A 27,938-nucleotide genomic window follows, 5' to 3' on the forward strand; every position below is an offset into this window, starting at 1 on the left:
CACTTTTTATTTTAAAACTACACATCTTCTGTATTTTGAGTAATAAAAAAATAACGCATTAATATTGTAAAAGCATACAAGTTAACAGCTCTGTATACACACTGTGTATGTATGTAGCCAAAACTGTAAACTGTAGGAGAGTTCTACTGCACAAATACACAGCAGGCAATTCAAAATGTTACTTCACACGCAAACGCACACCAAAATTTCATAAAATGGGGAATTTGAGATCAATATCTACATCAGCATGCTGCATCTCTGAACCTTTTTGTGTTTGAAATACGGTAATCCTCAAAGCCTTCAATCATGGTACACCTGTCTTACACATTAAGGATGCGAAATGATCAGTTACGTTTGGGCTTAGGCCTGACAAACACATACAGTATCTACTGGAAATAAAATTTCGGGATTAAAAGAGTGATCTTTCGTTCAAAACAAAAACAAAAACAAAAACAAAAAACTATCGCTACTTGGAAGGATGTTCAGTTCTTATTTACTCAGTAAATGTTAAAACAGATGTAACAATCAGTCACAGGCATTTTTCCTGTTATCTTTTATAGCTAAGTTTCTTGGCTAAAAATTCAGATAATAAGAAGCAAAGTCTCTCCTCTTTGATGTCCTAGGATAAAAACATTAGATGTAAAAGTGTGATTTATAGATTACTTGCTAAAATGTTGATAAAACTGAAATTCATCACATCAAGTATATCTGAGTGTGCAGCTTGTACCTGGACAAGTAATCACTGATAAAAAATGTCTGCATACAAAAAAAAAAAAAAAAAAAAAAAAAAAATATATGGCACCACTCCCTTTTACATTATAACAACTGGCCCGGGCAGTACCATCCTTATAATCAATCCCCTCCCAGTCCCCTCCCCCAACTCCACCCCACCCTCCCACCCCAAAACCACCGTCTACCACACCCACTGCCAGGATATGGGGTAGTAATGTCCCAGAATACAGGCACCTTGGAAGTAGTTTAAGGGTGGCCACGGGACCACCCCATGGAACCGCAAACGTGGAGCTCCGCCGACGCCCCTAGAACTCCCAGGAGGACAGCCAATGAAGACCTGCCATCGGACTGCCCGGTTGGTCGGCGTTTGGACCGATCATCCCATACGAGAGTGGATTGAACAGGTAGAAACTGGACACCGATGGGAAACAATGCCATAAAAATAATACAATAAAATGAGATGCGGCATTTACTTTTTTCAGGAGGTCTTTGCCTTACTGTAATGATCTACACATATCAGTACTCACATCCTTCACATAATTCTAAGCTAGTTTAGAAATATGATGTATACGGAAAGAAGATGGGCAGCTCATCTCTACTGTAGTTAAATGATAACAAAGCCAGACATCAATATTTGGCAGGGCAAGACAGTTCACGTCAATAATGCAGATAAGATTGTATACATTTATTTTATCGTCAATGTTCATGCTTTCACACTTCTTCATATCATGCTAACTAACACACACCTGGCATTCTGAAGGCCTAATTTGCAAGAAAGGGGTTTTCTCTGTAGTCTGTCCATTCGTAACTTTTGGGGGTGGGGGATGTTTTATCTTTACTTTTCAATTGAATAAAAAAACAAAAAACAAAACAAAATGCCAGAATGTAACATCTTTTGCATGTAGACTAGGAAAGGTGAGACCTACCTTTTATTACATATGTTGGACCACTTTGTTGAGGATACCTCAGCAATTTCAAAACCGATTTTCAGCAAATAAACTTTGAATTCCTCTGTAGAACTGTATGACTTTTCATATTTCATTAAAGTGGTTTCTCATTACCTGACAAAAGATCAAAAACCTGAAGCCCCGTGTCATCCAAACTACACCATCCCTTTAATAAGCATAATAGACTTCACATGTCCTGTTACCTCCGGTTCTGTTTCATTTTTCTTCACAGTTACCATTGATATACTACCTCCCACTTGAATGATTTATCCTCTTCACTTCTTACTGCTTCTTACTGCATGGTAGAGTGTTACCAAGGGTTTTGGACAAGTGATTTATCAGAGATCAATGTTCTTTGTACAAGCTACTGTCTGATTGTACGTACCTGTGGACGATCACGGCCAAAACTACGACAACACAGCTTGTGTATATGTGGGAGTACTGCGAGGTCAACTTGAGGTTGATAATTCTCAAGCAGTGATCCAGGAAGACTCCTGCAAGGTCAAGAATTGGGCAAAATCCTAACATTTAATCTTCCCTTTTTCATAACCACTGATCATTTTGTTTTTACCTATCTTCTCACCCATCATCTTTGCATTTGTGTAGGTCAATGTGTGTGTGTATGTGTGTGAAGGCAGTGTTAACTTACAATTTTTGAGCAGAAAAGCATAAATTTGAGCATAAATATTTTGAGATACCACAGACTGCTTTTGTTTTTTTGTGCAAGAAATTTAAAGACCAAAATTATCCAAGCTCACAATCTGGCAGTAGTGGTCAGACAGCTCCTAGACACCCTGACAAAAAAATGACCCCTTTGGACATAATATATTTCCTAGGGTGACATGACCTTATGTCTCAAAGTCATGAATCTTTCAGATTTTTTTTTTTTTCATTTTTGTAACATTTTTGTAAACAACATCAATCTCAATGACAAAATAATGTTAGAACATTGTTGTGGATTGCATTAATAACTGCACTATTTCAAAATTTCAATCAGTATTTTTTTATATTCAAATTTGAGGGAGGAGGTTTTTGGACATATTATGCCAACTGAGATACGAGTCCTTGTCACTCAAGGAAGATATGTCACGTCCAAGACAAATTCCATTGCAACACTACTCGACAAATCTACTGAACTCAGAATGGAGTGTTTACGGGAAAAGTTAAGATGTGTGCTTGTATCATCACTATCAAATCACCATGCTGCGCAGATTGAAAAATCTATTCAAACACATAGACACCAGGAAGATAACAAGAGCATCTTTGTAGCTGCAGGAGTTATTAGAACCATTTGCTATGACTCAAATCAATTATAAAACTAGAAAAGCACTCTGAGAGCGCAGACCTCCACCAAGCAACTGCTTTCCAACGATGATCTTGCTCTTCCATGGAGATCAGTGATTTCCACCCATACATGCATGCTGAAAAATCACCCATTTTCCAATATAGAAGCCTTTGTTACGTCAGAAACCCTCAGCTGCAGAGCGCGCCTCACCCTAGCATAAACTAGAGCATGCACTTTAGTGCGTGTATGAAAACCTAAAAAATATGCAGCTTGAACTCCCAAGTTCATTGACCCTACCTGCCAATATATATCAAAACTCCTTCATAAAATCCTTAAAAATTTCCGGATCACTACCAAAATTCAATCATCTGTTCCTTGTGTCATACTCAACCTTCCCTGCAAGTTTCATCCAAATTCATTAACAACTTTTTGAGTTATTTTGCACGCGGACAAACAAACAAACAAACTATTAAAACTAACTGTAACAAACAAACCAACGGGAATCAAAACATAACCTCCTCCCTTGGCTGGGGTAAAAAGCTCGTGTCACTCACCAGAGAGCATGCTGTTGAAGATCATTGCAGGGAAGTAGTGGTGGAAGTAGAGCACTCTTCCCATCAGATAAAATGGCAGGTAGTGCAGCAGCCATCCCAGCAGGAGCCAGCCCCCAGACATGCACATCTTCGTTGTGGACTCTACAGGTGGGATGTATGAGGAATGAATATTCACAGAGACTCCAACCCAAAGCACCTTCTGATCTGGAGATTCTCCCGCCTGAAACCCCTAGCAAACAGGAAATTCCAAGTTGATGTGTGCAAAGGGCAAAATTCCCAGGGTTCTAGATGCTCTCTGGTGCTATCTAAGGCTTATTTTTTCAACATACGATAGCAATAAGTAAGAAATCCTTTCCAACGGGAGACACAGAGCCAGGGTGGGAGAAATTAAATCATAAGCGGGAGAACGGGAGATTTTGCAAAAAATGGGTTTTCGGCGGGAGATCTCCCGTCGAAAACGGGAGAGTTGGAGTCTCTGTATTCATAATCTACCACATAACATATAATATGCATATTCATATCATCAAATTACTATGCATATTAATATGTATCATAACTTGCATATTCATACACACTGACAAGAAGAGGTGCCCATTTGTGCTTAATCCCAAAACTGGGATTAAAAAAACATTAGGCACAAAAGTATAATGTCCACATATTTTAGCATTTTAGCCATCCCAGAAGTTCTTACTTGCTTGATAATCTAAAGAAACAAAAAATAAAAGGACTATATGTCCCATCATGATTAATGAAGTAAAAATGGTATAAAGTCAAAGCACTGTAACATAGCAGCTGATGAATAAAATATGTTCCGCTTCATAAGTCAATATGATACTTGAGACAATCTAATACAAAAGACTGCTGTATCTACACCCTGGTAAGATGTAACTAAATTTACCTTCATTGCTCCTGTAAAGAGAGAAAAATCCCTGCTAACCTTTAACATCTGCAGAAATTTCATATCCCCTCTGCACCATGAACATCCAAGCTAGCCCCAAGACACAGAACAGGGCTAGCAAGAACAGATTTCCCCACCATATAATGGGGTTGCCCAAGAGGTACACTCTGTAGTCAGTTTCATTAGCACCTGAGAAACGTTGTCCCTTGAAAAAGAAACACAGAAAAACAAACAAATAAACAAATAAACTGAATGAACTTTCTTCATGTTGCCGCAAAGTTAAGTTTACAATGAACAGCAAACTCATTTTAGTCATTAATCCCCCCCCCCCCCCATTATTTAGTCACTTAAAGGACAAGTTCACCTTCACAGACATGTGGGTTGAGTGAATGCAGCAATATTAGTAGGACACATCAGTGAGAGTTTGAGCAAAATCGAACAATCCGTTAAAAAGTTATGAATTTTTGAAGTTTCTGCTCAGTCACGGCTGGATGAAAAGACTACTATAGCTTGTGATGTCACATGAGTGCAACGATATAAAGAAAGAATAAAGAAAATTCAACATATTTCCATTTTTCTCACATAACAAAAGAACACTTGACTTCTCTCTTTCAGAAGGCAGGGGGAATAATATTGCCCTTAACATACGTCAGTAGCAAGTTGAAGAAATGTGCACTTTATTCAAAAAGTAAAGTTTTGTGAAATTCTCTTTTTATTTTCCTTATATAGTTGTATGCATGTGACATATCATACACTGTAGTAGTCTTCTCTTCCAGCAGTGACTGCGCAGATACTTCAAAAATATTCGTAACTTTTGAACGGATTGTCCAATTTTCCTCAAACTTTCACTGATGTGTTCTACTAATATTGCTGCATTCTCTCAATCCTTATGTATATGAAGGTGGACTTGTCCTTTAAATACAAGAGAAAATATCTCATGATTCACTATGATGATTAGACATTCCCAACAGTGAAAAATAGCTCACAGTACTACCCAAGTTATCACCCTATGGCACCAAGGAGGAAACATGTCTGCTTGCAGAAGTTGTATAAGTATCCAGGCGCTGACAGACAACCATATCAATCATATGTAGAACTTTGCTATAATTTGCAGTGCTTTTTTTAAGTCAGGTACGCACCCCGGGTAAGCATCAGTTGGAAAAAGATTGTCATGTGTATATATATATATATATATATATATATATATATATATATATATATATATATATATATATATATTATACGAATAATTTATGAGTTGTGAGTGCATAGGGCACGAATATCGCACGAGGCGCGAGATAAGCCACTGGTCTATTCAACAAGGCGCGTAGCGCCGCGTTGAATAGACCAGTGGCGAATCTCGCGCCGAGTGCGGTATTACGTGCCCCAATGCACAAACAAAATCATAAATTATTCGTTTTATACAACACCTTGTCCACAATCACAGTACTAAATTAGTGACCGCCAACTCAGGAAGGCCCAAAAATAAATGTAACAATTAGGCAGAGAATTGTAAACCACCCTGTGTACTGCTTTCAAACACTCGTCATGATTCGACCACACAGTCACAGGAATCACAAACTCCGCAGGGTCTATACCCATTCTACGCTAACGTTAGATCGAGTTAGGCCTGACTGTTAGGCCGATCTGAGATGTCGGTAGATCTATAGTAGGTCTAGACTTTGTCTATTTCCGAAAATGATTTTGTATAAAAACACAGAAAAATAATCAAATTACGGTTTCTCAACTTGAAATGAAGTCTTGATTTTGGGATCACTGTGGTCCACGTAGCAGATCAGAGTCAAAAGTAAAAACACAGCAGTAGGTATAAAAGGCCACGCGATACATGCAACTAGCTAGGTAAAGTAGCTGCGCGTACACGTACACGTTAACGTTGCAGTACTCCGCCGAGCCTGGTCTGTGAGACATACCGGCAGCGCAGCGCAGCCGGCCAGCACGTACAATGTAGTTTGCTGGCGCTTTGCTACGGGTGTGAGCCACAGAACTCTGTAGCTGTGAGCGGCCATGCATTAGTAGCCCCCCGCGAAGCTGTGCTATAGTACCTTCGAGCCGTGCAATAGGCCCATGCCAGGGGCCTATTGTATGGCTGTCAGTCTCAATGAGTTTGATAGGTATTTTCTAATGAATGTCATGTGACATGTTCTTGGCCAATCACAATTCGACATCATTCTGAGGTGTTGTATAAATATATATATATACATCCTTTGGCACAGTGAGGTTTAGAGAGCATGCACACAATTTGAATCTGAATAAGAATCTGTTCAGGCTCAGTGCTTAAGACTGCGGACTGTCGATCACAAGGTCCTTGGTTCAAGTCCCCTGGTTGCAGGGGTAGTACTCCTAAGCAACCAGGCCTATAGTTGCTTACTTACTACAAGCATCTATTGCTTCCATAGCATCCACATGAAACAAATCACGTCAATTCCATTAAATTCATTCAATTCAAGCTACTTCAATACAAACATTTATGATGAAAAAAAAAATGTAACCAGAGTGGCAAAAGAATAGCTTGTTAAGTTTTAACCTGTGTGTCTTACCCTGTAATTGATTGGCCACTCCCATGGCTGTGATGTTACCTCTCCTTCCTTTGGCTTCAGGTTACTGTTACCCTGTTACAAGGATGATTATATAAATGTAGATTAGTTTTTGGGGCAGTAATCCATACTTTCTTTCTTTCTTTCTTTCTTTTTTTTCCTCTGGGGAAGGGCAGGATCTTGGATGGAAATGTTCATAGAAATTGTTGAAATTGATTATATCATATACACTGTGCATGATAATGATGCATCAGTATGAAGCATGATACTTTCTGTGTCTTGTGCGACTAGAGGTAGGTTTAACAGTCATTGGGTCACTTTTAACTTTGACTGCTAAGGGAGGAGGGGCATATGATTTAATACATTCTACTAGACAAGTACAAATAGCTTTCTATAGATTTGAATTTTCAAACTGAATTTGAATTATCGTTTGTTTTTAATGTCCATAAAGGAAATCAAGACAATTTCAAGAAAGGCATACAACTATTATTATACATTCAGTAGTGCATCAACAACGAGAGCAATACATACACAACCAAACCAGTGTGTAGCTGATGCACTCTTTGTACATCATGGAAGATTTTTTCTCCCAAAGTACCTTTCCCTTGGTATATTAGGGAGCTTTAGATTTTAGACGTGTGGACGTTCAGAGGGAAAAAAACATGTTCTGAGCCTGCGCAGAAGCGCGCGTCAAGTCGATCTATTTTTAGCTTGCGTCGCCTGAGTTTTTCACTACGCGTACCAGGCTACTTACGTCCGCACAGCTTGCAACGTAGAGAGCTACTTCATGCACTGATCATATGGGGGTGCGATTTTATTCTTTATACATTGCGTTCTAGCGTAATCTAAAGCTACTTTTCAACGCGACGTAGGGGAGAGGAGAACGTCCAGCGCACTCGTCGTCTCAAACATCCGCGCGTCAAAATCTAAAGCTCCCTAATATGTGACTGGAGATCTCACCACCAGCCACCATGCCTGAGACAATCAAGCATGTGACAACAGACACTATGTTTAAGGAAGGTGACCACATTTAACAAACTGTGCATTACGTTCTGCTGCTGATTGTTATTATACAGAATGATTCTATGTAATGCTGTATCTGCATAATATACAGCGTCAAATGAAATTTCCCTAAAACCTGCAATCACATTAACTAGGAATCGAGCATTTTCATACAATCCACTGCTCGTGGATCTTCTATTTATATAAAACACATTAATGAATGCACAGGAGAAAGCACTGTTGATTTAGTTTTTTTATATCGATTCAACATTTGTCATAGATCCCTTTCCCAGACAACACAATTATCAACGAATAAGAAAAAAAAATATGTTGTCTGTTTGAATTTTTGAAGTTGATCTCTGCTCAACTACTTACACTGGCCATGACTGTGTGCGCTTCCAGGAAGCTCTCAGGAAATGATGGAATGAACACACTGAAACTCACATCTGGAACTGTACGGAATGCAAAACATATCAAAGTGCCTCTCAAAAATCTTGGGGTTGCTTTCTTTTTATGTTTGCTGGTTTGTTCACTTACACCAGCACTTAAAGGGGAAGGCTAGTAACTGAACAGTGGGAATCAGTGGGAATGCTGGAGGATGATTGTTCCAATCCTTGTGGGATTCTTTTAAGAGTACATTATATATCTATTGTTGTGTGAAAATTATTTGCTTCAGAATGGTCTCATATTCAAGTAATGTGCAGTTTGATGTTTCCAGGTTAGCGTGCCTGGTCAGTGACAGGGCATTAATCTGCACATTACTTGAATATGAGACTGTTCTGAAGCAAATAATTTTCACACAACAGTAGATATATAATGTACTTTTAAATGAATCCCTCAAGGATTGGAACAATCATCCCTCAGGATTCCTACTGATTCCCACTGATCGGTTACTAGCCATCCCCTTTAAGTACCACAATGGACTGTTAAGCGTGGCTGATAAGCAGAAATCAATTTTCCAAACTGCTACTTTCAAACAAATATATACACGGTCACTCAATATCATGACATTGACATCATTATTCTATTCTATATATATATATATATATATATATATATTTTTAATGTTCATCCACTCTGAACTCGGGGGGGGGGGGGGGGGGGGGGTCAGAAACTTGTTTTTAATAATCCCAGTGGGTAGTGTCAACAGGGAGACATAAACATGAACAAAACATTAGACACATGGCTGAAAGATGCAATTGTCACGGAAGAATAAAGTAATCCAAGTGACTTCATCATCTATTGCCATGGCTGTCATATGTCACGTATAGATGTTGTGTTAATTAGGAAGTGTCTGAACAAGCAAGAAAATGCTTACATCTCAAAAAGCATAAATCAATAAGTTAATAATCTAATATCTGCATATCTGCAAATTTGGAAAAATAAAAATGGTCACAGAAGTGATTGTTAGAACGTAACTTATGACAGTAACATCACAGACAGGAGCCAAACAATTTTGTTTACTTTGGGTGATTTAAAATCCATGCAATAGTCGCAGATTGAGAGCAGCAGTCTCCCGATGATCATTGAAGACTTCTGTGTTCCTGTGCCCAGATGGTTCACTTTGCAGAGGCTAAAAGCCAAGTTATTTCTGCTATTCGATTATGATTTCAAGGAAAATGTTTAAAGCTACATGGTTCTGGATGAACCCATAGAATCCAAAGATGCCCCCCATATGTGGTATGAATTATGTAATATAATCCACGTCTGAATGAACCATGAATGTTTTCACTCTAAGCAAGTCTGCAACTGCCAAGTGCTGGAGGACATTCAAAATCAGAAGCGATACTGCATAATGATATGAAGTAGATATCATCTCTTACGTTTCTTGTTTATATGATCTTCAACATTCCAGACAGTCTGCTTGTCTCTCACAAAGGGATTACAGGTTACCTCCAATTGTTCCCAACCCCTAATGAACACACAAAACAAAATAAAAAACAACTAACCAGACAAACATCATGACGTGAAACCATAAAATTTGGGTCTGGTCAGACGTACCAAATGACACAAAAATCATTCATGTTGGGGGTCTGACCTCTTACGACATTGTGGAACTGACCATTGGTTACATATTTGTCATAGGAAAATAAAATTAATAAGAGTATGTGAAAAGAGCCTACTGCCTCCATTCTTTCTATTTCATTATTTTTGTTGCCCTATGGTGGACAAAAAGTACGTACAGGCAGGAATTCTGTTACCTAGGGTCATGCATCTCATGTAAGATTATGCCAATGATGTCACTCACAATGATTTAAATAATGAACAAAATACAGCTAATATATAAGGCAAGTGATATATGACAATCATCTTTTCCTTCACTTTGGGCGGTTTTTTGTTTTGTTTGTTTGTTTTTTGTTTTTTTGTAAGGTAATAGCAGGACTTCAAACTGACAATCATGCATGCAACATGAACTTTACTTGTGGTTCAAAGTGGTTCCCAATGGTGTAACACGTATTTTGTGAAGAGGTACAAATACTTAAAATTCAATCAATTTATTGAATAAATACGCTGGTAGAGAACAGTATTTCATAGAAATTAGACAAAGAAGAGGAATATTGCAGATTTATATCATTCATGTTATTGTGACACAAGAAAATCTGAGAAACTTTTGTGCTCAATTGTAATCAAACCTGTACTACTCTGTTTCAATGATTTTCCTCTGCTAGTATTCATCAACGCCAATATAGCCTTGAATTGCACTGTAATAATGCTAGTCATATGCATTCATCTTAGGCATTTTTTTTTTTGTCTTGGGTGATGTTCCTGCATTTCTTAGCTTGTGTAAGATATCATACGACGTACGTACCACTTGGGTAGCTGTTTGGAATGAGAGTACAGAGCACAGCCGCTCAGCTGATGGATCAACTTCAGTCTCGTCTTGACCACCTTGACCGCCTCTCCGTCCCTTCCGCCGACGATCTCCACTCTCCACACGTCATTCACATCTCCTGTCCCATTCTACTCGGGGGGAGGGGGAGGAGAGAATTACACAAAACAAAATAGATTTGTGATGCTTGTGATGAGGATGGTTATTCTCACGTTAAATATGTGTAGGACACGAGTTAGTGTCTTTTGTAAAAAAACAAACTTTTTAAAATCTCCATGAATATCTCAATTATACAACAGATGGAACATAATTGGTTAGGATGATCAACAGGAAAACAAAAATAGCTTTGGCATGGGTAACGTGATGATGGCTTGGTTAAAAAATTACAACCTCCTCTCCTCGTAGTAGAGTGAATAAAAAAGAATACATAATTTTCTTTATTCTAAAGTATGATTTCTGTTTTCTCAAAGCTATTGTTTTGAAAATATGCATTTTTCTAATTTTTTTGCAATGACTATGTGATGAGGAGCAGTGGCAGGGTGGGCACCTACAAGTTTAGTAGACCCTGATCCACCCCATCCCCTTCACCTTTCAATGCTACTTAATAAGAATACACTCTGATTTCTCAGAAAACACAAAGAGAACTTGCCTGAGAAACCTCTTAAACATCACTTGATGTATTGAATGTGAAAGTCAAATGTGACTGCCTACCTCACCGTAGCACGTGACCTGGTGATGTCTTGCAGTGAGGGGCGCCGGCAAAGGATGGCTGTGTAGATTCCTTCGAGTCCTGTAAACCATGCAAGAAAAATACTTACACACAGACATGATAAAACCACTTATATAAACATACGCCAATTTCTTCATGATGTGATCACGTGAATGCAAAAAGAACTGACATTCCATACATCTTGCGACACGACACGCAAACCTGTGTGGCCACAATCTCGACCGATAGACCCTCTACTCAGTATTTGATTTCAGTGCCTCTCAAAGCTCATTCCATTAAAGAGAATTATACCAAAAATGTATATGAAATGTGCTTTCGGTGAATGTTCCTTTGGGCATTGGACAGAAATGAAAATATTCACAAAGTAATGGAAAAGAATGTGCAGGAAATCAAGCAAATAGGGACAATGAAAGATGAAATACCTCTGCACTAATTCACATACCACAGATCAAAAATTTTGCACTGAGCATGCTGTTGTTACCAAGCCTTGATAGCTTTACGAACGAACAACTTCAGCCAAATAAGTGCAGAAAAATATACCGTGGACTTTGTATAGAAAGCACCCTCACTACTCACGGTATGTGCTCCAGTCGGACAAGGTCACCATGCTTCACGAACTCCGCTGGAATCTCTGCAGGTTCGTCTGGGTCCGGGTTCACGTTGAACTTCTTCACCAGCCAATCATTGTTGACGTCTTTGTGACTGTAGGCTGTCACCTGTTTTTGTAGCAATGAAAGAGGTACTACTGACAAGGGCATGAAACAAGTCCTACCTTCAGCTTTGCTTACTGGATTGCCGAGATGATTGATAAGTTAAATCAATCGCCATGTGTCACAGATGCTCTTGAAATTGCAACTCAAGAGAACTTGATGATCTTCCATGTTGCTTGAGTTATAACAGGAATCAGAAACTTGAATAAAGTGTTTCAAACCTGTTATGAATATTGTACATTACTGAAATGAACACACATCAATTCTGCCTCGAGCATGCTTGAATAATTTCAAAAATTAAGATGGAGAGATTTGATTAACTATTTATCACGATAAAGTTTAATTTGATTTTGAATTCTAAATTAATTCAAAGGCATTCTCAAGATTAAACACACTTTACAATACACCCAGTTTTCATATTTCTGAGCATGTTTGATTCAACTTGTAACATGGATACATAAAGAATTTTCTTTTCTTGTCAGGTATACAAAAAAAAGTCAACATTGGCTGACAGGCCATAGTCAAAATCAAGCTTACCATAACATCACTTGGTTTTCCTACATAAATGTAACAGATATGTGCCACCAGTATGCAATCTAGAAATACAGGTACTACATCATCCTCACCAGTCATCCCTACAGGAGACATCAATGGTAAAATATTGAAGTATCCCCCTAACTCAGATGTTACCTGTTGCTGCATAGCACCAAAGCCTTCAGGGTAGAGATGGTGGTGAGAATGTAACAGTCCGCCACCAGCCCGCTGATTCTTCAAAGTGATGATCGAGCCATATGCTATGGCTGTGCGAAAAAGCAAAGTTCCAAATTATCCGTCAACTCTCAACTTATTCTGTTGGGTATGAGTCTCTTCATAATAGTGACATTAACATGAGGAAGAAACACTTGTTTTTCACATGAATCAGTTTCACATATCCAACATATTTTAGTTTTGATGCTATAACTACATGTTTTTGGAAATAACTGTTTAAGGCATGCATTACACTTGCGCCAAATGAGACACACTGTAACCATATCTGGAAAACAACCTTTTGCAGCCAATACTTACGAGTACGAAACAGGATTCAAGGATCCTAAATGTCACCAAAATCTGGAATACTCATATTTTGACACGCCATGACTGAAGTGATATATGTCAAAATGCCTACTAGTGTTTGCAGTGGCTTTCATACATGCATTGGTAATTGGTCAGCATTATGTCTGTGCAATTTTAAGGCATTGAAAGCATAACTGTTCAAATTAATGAATTTGTGCGTTTTTTCGTTTTTATTGCAACTGATAGACAAATTGCCCTTCGTCGACACAGATAAGCACTGATTATTCAGTGTTTTAGTAGTAGCAATGATACAAAACCATGGGCATACATACTCAGGTTGGATTCAAAACAATGATCTCCTGATTAAAGGACAGGCATCATATCCACTAGACTACCGAGCTTCTACCCAACAGCCATTGCTGGTTCTAATCCATGTACAAATGTAGCATGCAGCATGTACTGCATATCTATTCAAATTAAATCAATTTTTATGCCGATTTGTTTTTATGGCAACTGATTGATGAAATTTCCCTTCATCAATGCAAATAAATAATTTATGTCGGTGAAGGGCAATTTGTCAATCAGTTGCAATAAAATGCTTTCATTATTCATGTACTGAAATAACTTGTCTTGTATGACACTCACTATCTGGCATGGAGACATTATGAAGCTTGTTTCCAATGAGACTGGCCTGGAAAGCTGAACTGAAGAAACCATCTCCATTCCCACTGAAACAGAAAGGCAGTGGTAAATGTTTGTCACTAACTGAACGCAGTATAAATGTTCTCATCTGCCAATGGAATATTGCAACAGTATGGTATAGTGGATGAGGCCCTTAATTACATAGATCCAGGGTTCAAACCCTGCCAGTAGTAAATGTATGTCAGTAACTGAATGCAGTATAAATGTTCTTATCTACCAATGGAATATTGCAACAGTATGGTATAGTGGATGAGGCCCTGAACTACATAGATCCAGGGTTCAAACCCTGCCTTGCACAGGCTTCCTTAACTCTCTGTTCTTGGGAGTTCAGATTGGCAGAGAAAATCCCATAATGTTGAACACATCGCCCAAAGTTCGTGGCACAGGAGGTTTAAACAAGATCTTTTCCAAACTGCAATGTGTCCCTCTTGCTGAAGTGTAGGCCTACTACTGGACACAAACTGGTAGGGCAAGGGTAATAACAACAGAACTCTCACGGGTAAAAGTAAAAGTGTTTATAGTGAAGAGTCTACACCCCCCCCCCCCATCTTCATCATCACCATCATCACACCATCACCATCATCACAATCATCATCATCATCATCATTATCACCATCATCATCATCATTATCATCTTCTCTGACATCAATATCATTATGATTACAAAGAGCACATTTATTTCTGCAAATTTAGCCTTTTCCTCACCTGTGATTGAGAATCCTGAAGTGGACGGCAAACAGCACAATGTAGACAAGTATGGGAACACAAATCAGGCACACTACTCGGGCAGCCAAGTGGTACAGCAGTGTTATCTGGATATATTAAAAAAGAGAGGCAATAACTAAACTCTTAAAGATCTGTGAGAGCAACAAAACAACAGATGCATCCCATCAAGGGTAAACTGGAGACATACAGTAACACTGCAGGTATGAAAGTATGATTCTGAGTGTTGGGTCTACACCAAACTGGAGCATAAACTAAAAAACAACACAGAATTATATCAAACATAGACACAGCTGTTATCTTATAGTTCAATGAAAAAGACAACTATGGAATCATACTTTTTGAAGCAAAAATTTGACATAATTTACCCTTGACCTTAATTTGGTTCCATTTTAAAATCATTAAGTATATTACTTCATCTATAGATAATAATGGCACAGAGTTTGACTTTTCTGTATCTAATGTTTCTCTTTTCAATTGCTTAGATTATTACATTGCACCTGTGATTCTTGACTCTGGAATTAAATATAATCTGGTCATCACCATCTATCTGTGATATATTCACAAAATTTCCTTAGGATACATATTGTTGTTATGATATTGTCATGGTAAGAGGAGTAGCTGGGTGGTGAGATCAAAGAACACTAATAAACACACCCAATACATCCCATACCACTGTATGGTGTAAAAACAGCCAGAAAAACAAGAAACTCATAGGGTACAGAAAGTGGCAACCACTCTCATTCAGATTGTCGTTGACATACCTTGGAAAGTGACAGATCCCCCAGCAGCTTCCAAAGATCCCAGGCGGTTGTGATGCCAGCCAGGAGGACCACAAAGAGTCCAACAAACTTGACGCTGATATGAAAAATGAAGAGACAGAGTTTGAGAGGTTGAAAACCACAAATTAAACCCCATTATGATGAGGTCAGTGGGTGGAACCAACCTGATAGTGCTTGGCACTTCATCCTCTCACCCTATGCAAAATTCCTAAAGTATTGCTGGTGTTGTTGTTTTCAATTCAACTAATTTTCTCTCAAGTATTACACATTCAATCCCTCCTTGCTGGAGATACGTAGGAACTCTATTCTTTGCTGCTATATAGTTCCATTCAATGTCATATTTAACATAACTCTCTGCTTAACTTAACTTATATTATATAATGCCTGAAGAGATCCTTGTCATTTGATTGGTTGTTTGACATTGATCATTCGGCCCATTTCACTATGACGTCATCATCCGTGCAATTCTGGCTCCATTTACCGTGCAATTTTGGATCCATACGATTTGCTCCACTGCACGCTCGATGAGAGCCCGGAACACTACGCGGGTTAAACGCTTGCGTTTGCAGTGTGTGTATGCGACAGCGCGCTTGCGTAAAGCGCTCAGTGAGCATTCTCGCGATCTAAGATTCTCTCCTGTTTCTAAATTGATAAAACATCAAATGACGAGGATCTATTTTAGGCGTTATATAAAACAAATAACAAATGTTTTTCATTCGTGCAATGGACAGAATATTTCATTTGGTGAAAGATGAAATGTTTGATCCATTCAACTCGGCTGCGCCACGTTGAATGGATCATTTCATCTTTCACCTCATGAAATATTCTGTCCATTGCACTCATAAACATTTATTATTTGTATACTATACTTAACTCTCTGCATTAAGGGGAAATGATGCCAGCAGGTCATTTCCAGCATCTCCATTATCTTGAGATCAATCTCTTTTGGCAGATGATGGCATTTTTTATTGCAATAGTGAGGTCACCGGAATATCATCAATTAAAACACAAATTGGACTAACTTGGAAACTGCAGAATGCTACTGTCTGGCACAGGTTTTATGAGACAATGCATGTGACATAAATTAAGAAAAAAAAAATGAAGATGTCCTCAAAGTTCCCTAAATGTGGCAAATACACCTTTCTTAATATGTCATTAGCCTTCAATAATAATCTCTGATAACTTGAGATAGTTAGGGTAGAGATTGTTACAAAACAAAACAAAACAAAACAAAACAAAACAAAACAAAACACCACTAGATGAATTCAAATCATCGGGATAATTAGGGCCCATGAGATTATCTCAATAGAACAAAAACCTAATCCACGAGATAGCTTAGTTACAAACAGAATTCTCATTCATCCGAGACGATTTACCTGAATGCCATTGCCAGACACACTCCTGTTGCCAGCATCCACAACCACCAGCTGGGACTGAAGGGGGAGGACCCACACGAGTGAAACTTGACGAGGCTGAAAACCGAGGCACTAATGAACGCCATGAGGATGGGATCAAGAAGGATGTATCGGGAGAGTGTCAGGCAACCAACATCTGGAGAGTGGAAGAAAGAAGTAAATGAGGCTTTTTTTGTGTGTGTGTTTTTTTGCTTTTGCTTGGTTTGTTTGATTTGAAGAAGAGAGTTTGTGATAACACCATGTGTACGTATTTAGTTCTTGCTGGGATTGTTGCTTGGCGGAAGAGCCTAGAAAGAGGACAGTCGAGGCGGGAAGCGACATAGGGAGAGTGTAAGGAAGGCAAATAGTGGCAATCAAGGGGCAACAGTGAGCTGGAAGTTGAAGTTGCATGAGTGTAGATGGGAGAAAAGGGGACAGAGAGAGTTGAACTTGTAAGAAAGAATAGAGCGAAAATTAGATAATCAGATATACGGTTTTCCTACAATTTCCCTACATTAGAGGGATGCTTCACCCTTATTTCACTCACATCAAGCCTGTGTTGAGATGACTTTTGGATTTATGGATGGGTAATCATTGTGCAGCTATTCTGTCATGTTGCTGTTGATGTAAGGATGATTTTTTTTTTTAATGCACTCTAGAGCAGAGTGCACACTCAAATCCAAGCAGTTTGACATATATTTTGCATCTGCTACAAGTTACATTTAAAGTTTCCATGAGAGAAGGCAGGGCTGGCAGAATGGGGGGCAAGGTGGCTCATCCCCCCCCCCCCACACACACTTTTTTGCACAATACATAGGAATAAATAGGGTGTAACCACTTTGGCCCCCCACCCACCCCCACTTTTTTTACCCTAAAAGTGGCACTTTGGTCAGCCAATGAAACCTTGAAGTGGGAGCACAGGTAAGGTCTTTGGTTTTTTTGCTTGTCAGCTGAAGAAACCCGAAAGCGGACTCAGAAAGTTGCGCTGAAGGCTTTTTTTTTTGCTTGTTAGCTGATGAAAACCGGAAGTGGCACCAGAGATATAGACCCCCCCCCCTTCCCCACTTTTGAAAACAAGGCGCCAGCCATGAAGGAGCAAACCAACACACATAACATGATAAGATCAAATCACATCTTAACTCAACTGAACTCAACGTACCATAATATAAGCATCAGTTACCAGTACCTCTATCAGCAGCATTTGCTGAATAGAATGTCTCTACCCCAAGAGCTCTCGAACGTCTTACACATCTTGTTTCAATTTCTGAACCATCCACCCTATGCCTACGTTATCACCTTACCAAATAAAACAAGTGATGATGCGAGCACAGCAGCCGGTACGGACTTCGTCATTTCTTCTACAGTCAGGTACGTCAATGGGATGACTGACACGCCTAGGCTTGAGCAAAACTGAAAAAGGATGTGAGAGAGAGTGAGAAGCAGAGATTGAAAAACAGACAGAGAAGGAAAATAACAGCACTACATAATGGTAATGTAACAAATAAGAAATATCCTGGACATAACTGCATACTGATAGTACTGTAAAACACCTCGCAAAGGCTATAAAAACATCCATGGCCAATAAATGCATATCAGCAATACTCTAGACATTAAAGGACAAGTTCACCTTCATAAACATAAGGATTGAGAGAATGTAGCAATATTAGTAGAACACATCATTGAAAGTTTGAGGAAAATTGGACAATCCGTTCAAAAGTTATGAATTTTTGAAGTTTTTGTGCAGTCACTGCTGGATGAAAAGACTACTGCAGTGTATGATGCCACATGCGTACAACAATATAAGGAAAATATAAAGAGAATTTCACACAATTTCATCTTTTGAAAAAAATACACATTCCCTTGACTCGTTACTGCGTTACTGACATATGTTATGGGTAATATTATTCCCCCTGCCTTTTATTATGCGAAAAAAGTGAAAATATGTTGAATTTTCTTTATATTTTCTTTATACTGTTGTACGCATATGACATCGCAAGCTGTAGTAGTCTCCTCATCCAGCAGTTCCAACACAAAAATTTTAAAAATTCATAACTTTTGCATCGGTTGTCCAATTTTCCTCAAACTTTCAATGATGTGTTGTACTAATATTGCTGCATTACTCTCAGTCCTTATGTCTATGAAGGTGAACTTGTCCTTTAACACAGAGAGAATAGAAATATCGGCAGAAGCAGAGACAAGAATGAAATGGGGACAAATATGGAAGCAAACAGGAAACTATAAATTCATTTTTAATCACTACAGATAATATCCAAACAAAATCTGGCCCTCAAGTTGATGCTTGCGAATTCACTTTCTGTCATTTTACCTTAATAGCACCAATTCATCAATGTACAGAAATACGTTTCACTAAAATGCAATGTCCTGTACAAATTGTTTAACATCCTGAAAATATCACAAGTATATGTGTATTTCTATATGGCCTTAGATCTTGTAAACCAAGGTTGGAAAGGTTTGCCTTTCAGAAAACTTTGTAGAATAAGGCAACCAAACAAACAACTTATTTCAAGCATTGCTATTTATGTCAGTTTTGTGGCTGTTTTTTTTTTCTTTCAGAAAGACAAGGCTCCCTGATTCTCTTGTATGTGTAAGGTAAACATTTTACTTACCAGTCTCATTCCAAAATATTGCGTGTCACCATACTTGTCTCCTGGTTTTTCAAATGGGAAAGCACCATCATACCCTGTTAAGTAGCCAGACAGTCCAATGAGCATCTTCCCAAGCGGAGGGTGAACATCAAAGAAGAAGGTGCGATTGATGTAGTAACTTCCCATCTTACCAAAGTGAGTTTCATCCCAGCTAGAAGAAAGTAACAGGTACATATAGATGTGCAGGTGTCGTAAACTGTAACTGGAGCAAAACTTAAGAACATTTTTGAAAACAAGTTTAACCCCATAAAATGCTTTCCATCCAACTTTACATGTGTATGTACTTACTAATTTTAATCTTAACCCACAATTTACACTATCTGGCATGTTCAAATTCAGAAGAAAATGCTTGACATCTCCCCTTGTAACCAGATACAAATCTTGTGGGGGGAAATGCACTTCTACTTTGTCTTTTATAGTAAACAAAATAAAAGAGCGTGTTTATTGCAGCACTATAAAAACTTTTGCACCTTGCATCAGGAATGGGAAGCAAATTTAACAAAAATACTGTTACACCAGTGCCAATATATTGCTTGGACAATACAGTGGGCAGATAGTAGTAGTTTTTATTTGCTTGTTCCATTTGTTTTATATAGGGTGGGCTTTTTTTCTTTTTAAAGCATTGCAGCAAAATTGGTCATGCCACATGGACACAACAAGTAGAAGCATTTGATGTCAGAAGTTTGTTTCTGTTTCTATCTAGTGAGTTCTACAATTCTACACGACTCTTCTCTCTGATAAGTTCAACTTTTGATTTCAAGAGAAATCATATGTTTGAATCACAGATAATGAGATATTGACAATACAATAAAGGATTTTACAGTTTAAGTTTGTTCATAGTCGCATACTTTAAAGCCTTCTTGACACGTTAGTATAAGAAACGTTGTAAAAATTAGTAGAGTATTCTATCGCAGATGATATTTTTGGCTACCTGACCTGTACCTGTACCTGTACTTTCAGCTCACAAAACTTTCGCTTCTAAAAAAATGAATAAAATAAGCAGAATATTACCACACATGGTCTGGTTCACTCAGTCTGTAGAATCGCGTAGCAAAAGCTAAAATCGTGATGACACTAAATGGAAGAAATCGCATGACAGTGGCAACGACAGAGTCAGTGCATTGCTGCAGACTTCTTCCCTGCGTTCCTTCCCCGGCAGCTCCAGTGGTGGTCTCCGGCGCATTGGTGCACTCTGGCTTACAATCATTTGTACGTATGGGACTATTGCACGACTGTGAAGACGACGGCAACTTTTTCCCAGGATTGCTCTTGCTTCCTGAATCCACGGAATTGCATGCATCAACCCCATTGCCATCTTCCTTGTAAATATTTGCAGACATACTGGCATATAACGATGTTACACCAAACTAGATGGCCATTCGCATCCCATATGATGGCGGGTAACAACGCCGTACGGCAGCCATACAGTACATTGTACGTTAAACAGCTGTGAAGGGATGCTACGGTGTAGATGGACGCTAGCGCTCCGTAAATTGACCGTGTGATGCGCACAAGATGCAGGGCAGGGAGAATTGCCGACGGCAATGGACCGGAGGGAGAACTGACTGCTGCGCTGGTGGTTGACCTGGGCACCTCCTAGCAGAGACGATATCGGAGGTCTACTAGTTCAGTACCAGGTATCTATATTGCTTCGGTGGGTCAAAGAGGTTCCACAGGTGTGGGTCGATCCCCCGCTCTTCCTGTTCTCTACATTACACAACATTTAACTAAATAGGACGAAGAACAAGAACAACAAGAAAAACAAAACGAGATATAACTCTTTCAGAGTTCATATTCATTGTTCCCCCTTTGCTTTCGTCTTCAAAATAAAAAATGATAAAAAAAGGACCAAGTTAAATAAGAAAAAGATGACGCAGACTATGCAATGACCGTTGTAATTTCTACTAGATGACCATAGGAAAAAAAAAGACAACTCGGAGTCTGTATCAAAGTAACGAACACACGGAATATTTCCAAGGGTCAGGATATGATGACTTTCTTCGAAAACAGAAGAGATTCATGAATGTGGTAGCAAAATATTGTGTAAGACACATTAAGAGAAGGGATTCAGTCTGTTTTTTTTAATGAGTTTTGAATCAGTTCAAATCATCAAGTTACAATTGTTAACTTTGTATTTGATATCTTATATTTATTGCAGAGGTGCATCGACAATCTTATTTCTATCCGTGTTCTATCCGAAAGCCCGAGCTATTGTGCTATAAGTAGACGGCATGTCTCATACACTACAAGTGTAATTAAGCATTTTATTTTGCTGCTCACTCTCGGGCCTCATTCTCAACTTTCCCTTCTCTACTACACCCAACAACAACTAGTTCATGTCCCGAGTTTATGTAATTATGATATATATGATATATTATGATATATACATAATCATATACTTGCTATATCTACATTTATTATTGTATACATATCTATAAATAACAAATGGACGGTATATGAAATATATACATAATGCCTAGACTACACTAAAAAAGAAGAAGAAGAAAGTAAACACTTTTCAAGTTCATTTTTCTCAGAGACTATTTGGCTAATAGTGATGTTTTATATACTGTTAATTGGCTATCAACCTATAGTTGAACAATAAAAAAAGGAAACTTTCCGCATGAGTGAACACATTCGTTTTTCTCTTCCAAGGCACAGAAGTAAAAATTGCAAAAATGGACAAGTCGTTATTCAAGTTGTTATCTGCTCTTCCACATAACAATGAGAACAAAAGACAAATTCAACACAATAACAAATGCAAATTAATTTGCAAAAATCAACCTATGATCTTTATAATGTCTCTGTAACCATCCAAAGATAAAGAAAGTTAAAAAGATAATGGAGGAAAATGAAGGATGAAATGTCAAATCCATAGTCAAATCAAGTGATGTCGGAGAAGAAGTTACGGTAATAAAGAAGGTTGGATTTGAAACATTCTAAATTAAGAAACTTTGAAACAACATTTGGCTCTTCAATTTGTCTCATGCATTCTTAAATTCCTTTATTAAGAAGTGAAATGTAAAAAAGTTGTCGATTCTATCACCTTTGCGGCTTACTCTCTATGTCATTTAAAGTTTGAATTGATAGAAAATTCTTATGTTCCCCTTAACCCATATCCGCCGATCTACGGGATTTCCCGTAGAAGCTGCAATTGCTGCAATCACCGAAGTACGAAAAATTCCGTAGTCGAGTTTCCTGCTGAAATGACGTCATTTTAACGTCATTTTAACGTCATTTTGACGTCATTTTGACATTTGTAATTATGACATTTGTTTATATAGATACACGTATTTGTGCGATATTTTGGTCACAAATTGATATTATTTCTCCTGAAGTGATATGCATTGATTGGGATGGATGTGGTATCTCATTTCAGAGAAGGTTGTAAAGAACAGTCTCTGTACATCTACGTGCAGTCAATGATATTTTTACATGGAAAATACCCATTTATCATAAACAGAACGATTGCATTATATTTTTACTTTTCCGATTATTCCTACTTAGAAGATCACAATATGCATGCATCATATATCACTGTAAAGCTCTTGCTTTGAATATTTTGAAAATGACATTGAAATCTACATGCAAAGGTACACTATTTTTGATTTATGAATAAATATCAAATATGATATTCATTATTCATATTTTCATAAATCATGCCTGACTTCTGTCAACTGGTATATTTTTCTGATTGGTCAAAATGCATGGACATTTATGTCATAATAAAGGCAATTTTATGCTCTCTCTCTTTTGATACATAATTTGTCAACTTTCCTTAATTTTTTTTTTTGTGCCGTTGAAAGAGATATGAAGTTAAAAATGCTTTGAGTGCAAGTATTTGTCTGTAGTGGCTAGGTACGAATGGCGTTTTCATAGTATAATGCATGAGGCGGATATGGGTTAACTTTCCACACTCTGCTTTTGTTTTAGAATATAAAGAGAAACAAAGGAACGGAAACTTTCTGCTATTTCATCCATGTCTCTCATTGCGTTAAATTGGTATTTTGTTACCATTGCTCTGTTACAGGGCATTTGCAAATGAATTTCAATTTGTTAATTTTTGCAATTTTTACTTTTCTGCTTTGGGGGATAAGAATAAATGTGTTCACTCGTGCGTAAAGTTTCCTTTTGTATAAACCTCTTAGGTTGATAGCCAATTGAATAATCTTTAATGTGGTATACACTGTATGACAAAATGATATTATCAATATCTTCTATGAAAAATGTTTATTGGAAAAAGTGTTTACTTTCTTTCTTTGCTGAGTGTATATATGAATGAATATGTAGGAGAGAGGAGAGACTTCAAATCCAAACACGAGTTTGTATTTTAGGGATAAATGGGTAAGCGCAATATCGGTGGAATAGTTATATACTTTTCAATGTCATGCAAAGAAAATCATAACTATCTTTTCCATAAAAATCACAATATCTTGAACGTTACGGAAATTCTTTCAATAAGGATACAAGCGCCCTCTCCTGTTTTAGACCTTGTAACTTTATGTACAGCTGAAATTCGTCTCATGAAGTAGGAAAATTCTGATTTGCCGCTAAACTATGAACTATATCCACTTCGGAAAATTCTGGAATCAGACCATTTCTACGGTGTTGCTTTGATGCGCTGGACGTAATGATGTAGCTGTGTGGCCTTTCATGTCTTTCTTTTGCCATTGTTTGAATACAATCCATCATTTGTATGTGTGTGTGTGTGTGTGTGTGTGTGCGTGTGTGTGTGTTTTAAATAAGAGTAATCCACATAACAATCCTTACTTTCAAAATACTAATGGTTATCTCTTTCTAACTATATCTCTACGTATATATTCCTTACCTTTACTTGATATTTTGTATGGCATGCTACATTATGCGTGTTGTTATGTAGTGTTCAAGATCACCATGTAATATGCTACGTTGTTCAGTTATGTAATTAATGTTACTTTGTATTGGAAATCATGTTGAATGGAGACTATAGAAACGAATGACTATGGGAGAAATATCGAGTTGATGCGATATTGTGGAAAGCTGCTGTTTATATCTTCTTTGAATATACAGTATGTAAAGAGAAATTGTTTAGCAATTGTTTGTTTAATAAAATAATCGAAAATTTCAACACGTTTGTTAGTGGAGAAAGTATAAATTAGAGCATGATGCCTAATAAAGATATCAAAAATAAAGGAGAGCATGATTATTGTAACACTCTTCACTCTTTCAATAAGCTATTGTACTTCGAATATTGTTGTTGTTGTTGTTGTTGTTGTTGTTGTCATGTATAAACCGTACTTTTCATTACCATTGTCATTATTTTATAGCTTTCTTAGTCCTCAAGGGAAAGTAACAAAAAGTACACCAATACAAATATACAGGACTTCGTTGTTGTTGTTTTTTTTTTCAAATTTATTTTTTGATTCTTTGAAGTTTGAACATTTTGTACAACATACAAAGACATTCACAGCACATCACACACAATGTCAGTTGGCTGCCATCAATAGTCATTACAACATAGAGAAGAATACAGAGGAAATAAGTCTGCACGTACTGCAACTTCTGGTACTGAGTCATCAAACTTATGTGTATTTTTTACCGTATCCTAAATCGTAAAATGAGATTTAATCCTCTAAATCATTGTTTTTACCGCCTGCTGCAAAAAAAAAGACATTTTCTATCTCCATTTACTTTGTTAATATGAACTTCGATGTTCAATTTCTATGATTTCTGGGTTTCAAGAAAAATAAAAAATTGTCCATATTATCAGTATACATTATGCGTGTATATAGTTATATTTAAAATAATGATAATGTCTTTCACCTTTGCATAATTATCACGCGAATGTAAAGGGAAAATATATTTCCTTGGCAAAATTCGGTTTGCTTCCAAGACTGAAATGGCCCTGGAAACATTTTGTAGTTTTTTTAAATCCATTTGAAGGTAGAGGTGGTATATATCTTGTGGTTCACATTTTTGAAAGAATGATAGTTGATAGAGAGATTCAGCATCAGGGTTTAAAGATTAATTTGTTAGCTCATTAATTTCATGATTACTAAAGGTGTTTGGAGAAAAATATCCATCACTTCAAGAGAGAGAGAGAGAGAGAGAGAGAGAAAGAGGGAGAGCGGGGAAGAGGAGAAATACGCTATGATTGTGTTACGAGATGTTGCCTCTCCGCATGTTTTGCACACGCGCGTGGGTCACTCATTGTTGTCATGGTTACGGCAACGTCTCACGTGGAGGGAATCGTGAAAACGCATCCGTAAAGTCCATTTCTGCGTCAAACGGACATGTGACATTACACAGGTCCCTCTGCTGCGTAACGGTATCTTCTTTCCGCATAAGGACACTACTTTATATGTCACAAGCAATTAAGCACGTTATATAGGCCTATAGGCAATCCTATCACAATGCACGTCCGCAAACACTAAGTTGCTAGAGGGGCAAATCATTGTAAACGGTACACAAACGGACAGTGCGAGAACAAGGAAATGAAATATCAAAAGAAGTGAAATGAATGTGAAATACACACGTTTGATGTCTCGTGCTGGTATTGTGTTCAAAGGTGTTTTCAATAATTCAGAGCAAGGATTGATATCGGTCGATAGGGAGAACAGGGCTATATCGATATGAGGACAAAAACTCAAATTGTCATGCTGCTTTGATAACTGACCCACAAAAGATTGTTGCCATCATCATTATCCTATAGAATAACAGCGATAATGGTAATGATGGTGATAATACCAACAACAACAATAATAATAATAATAATAATAATAATAATAATAATAATAATAATAACGATGATAATAATAATAATAATAATAATAATAATAATAATAATGACATTAATAATAATAATAATAATAATATCATTAATAATGATAATAACAGACGCCAGAGCATATTATCTCGAAACGTCCAAAGTAACCGCAGAATCCTACTTTTTAAATCGCGCAAAAGTTGGGATCAAGTTATCCCAACTTACTTGCAAATGCAATAACGTCTTGGCTGCATTTCAAATCTCAATTGGCTGGAACACTTACGAATTTACGACAATCGCCAGTGGCAATTACCGTGTAGGCCAACTGAGCTGAGTTGAAGCAAGGAGGTAGGCCTATGAGAAAATACCTCCTTGGTTGAAGTATTAGCGGATTTACTTTACTCAAGTACGTAATAGTCATGGTGCCGTAATATGTTTGGGTCTACAAGCTACAGCAAAGTTATTCCAATCTAAAAAAACAAACAATTTCCCCCCCTTTTTTTGGGGGGGGGGGGGGGAGGTAGATGGTAGCCTACTTCAACAGTGGAATCCAAAGAGTTCGTGAAAGGAGACGATCTTCTTATTTTGAAGTGTTTTCGTGATCATTGCTTGGATGAGTTTATTGTAATTCTATGGTGATTCAAGGCGAACAAGATGATGAGATACATATATTCTAAAATATCTGAAAAAAACCTTTAGTTGCTTCCAATGCCACAATAGAAAATGTCAGAGATGGGAATAGTCAAAGATGTGTTTACTTTCCCTTTCTTTTCTGGTCGATTCGAAAACAAGTTCGAACGCATTTGCTTCGTAAGTATCTTCTCCCTCCCTCCTACCCCTAGGCAGAAATGTACGTCATCAAAAATCTGAAACATAAAAAAAGAAAATTTCGTCTTTTTCAATTTCTGGTGGTTTCGCATGATATCATAAAGCCGTGATGTCAATCCTAAGATGTTTTTGACTAACATCACTGTTTTGGTTTGGTTTCATTCCCTTTTTTTATCGCAAATACAAAATAGATTCAAACCAAATCATGTCAAACGCAATGATGTCATCGCCTCCAAGTTTCCTACAGCAATTTCATTAAATCTTAATGCTGTCTTCGGTCGATGTTTTAGCAACCACCTTTCCCTTACAACTGCACAAGTTGACTGTTTTGTCATTACAGCTCTACAATTTTGACACAGAAAAAAATATTTCGTCTACTAAAATTCAAGGGTTTGAAAACGGGTTACATGATGTTGCATCATATAACGTACTGCACACGTGGCAATCCTGCACTCACAGCTTCGCACACAGTTCATCATAATGATATTGCAGGATATGCACCAGTTGTTAGTGGACTTTTCCACAAGGAATTGGTACATTAGCAAGTGATTCTCTGTCTTCAAACACGCGCAGTGCCAGCGATTATCAATCAAACATTGATTACCTCATGACTTTGAAAGCAGGCCAGTGTCGCATACCTAGATACGTAGAACGCGTAGAAATTTCACAAAATAGTCGAAGGGGTGAACGGGTGCACGTGAAGGGTTCGACACCCTCAAATCATACAGCCCACGAGTCATGCAGCCATGAGTCATACAACCAACGAGTTACACAATCCACGAGTCATACAGCCCATGAGTTC

The 27,938-nt window shown here is 37.8% G+C and overlaps 1 protein-coding gene across 1 annotated transcript; it reads right to left on the reverse strand.

The window, feature by feature from the left end:
* Positions 1–1,009: 1,009 nt before the first annotated feature.
* LOC139736603 (protein O-mannosyl-transferase 2-like) lies at positions 1,010–20,701 on the reverse strand. The gene is made up of 18 exons (XM_071647350.1): positions 20,575–20,701; positions 19,525–19,714; positions 18,199–18,307; positions 16,880–17,054; positions 15,486–15,579; positions 14,704–14,810; positions 13,942–14,024; positions 12,934–13,043; positions 12,110–12,249; positions 11,515–11,593; positions 10,783–10,934; positions 9,797–9,885; positions 8,349–8,425; positions 6,975–7,046; positions 4,456–4,621; positions 3,519–3,659; positions 2,065–2,173; positions 1,010–1,143 (listed from the first exon to the last, which is right to left on the reverse strand). Exons 1-18 carry the CDS (start codon positions 20,655–20,657, stop codon positions 1,038–1,040), a joined length of 2,082 nt encoding a protein of 693 aa, XP_071503451.1. The 5' UTR covers positions 20,658–20,701; the 3' UTR covers positions 1,010–1,037.
* Positions 20,702–27,938: the final 7,237 nt, after the last annotated feature.

The sequence above is a fragment of the Diadema antillarum genome, unplaced genomic scaffold (assembly GCF_040938485.1).
Source record: "Diadema antillarum isolate AM-2024a unplaced genomic scaffold, OU_Dant_1.0 seq00000657_RagTag, whole genome shotgun sequence".
NCBI classification, from domain to species: Eukaryota; Metazoa; Echinodermata; class Echinoidea; order Diadematoida; family Diadematidae; genus Diadema; species Diadema antillarum.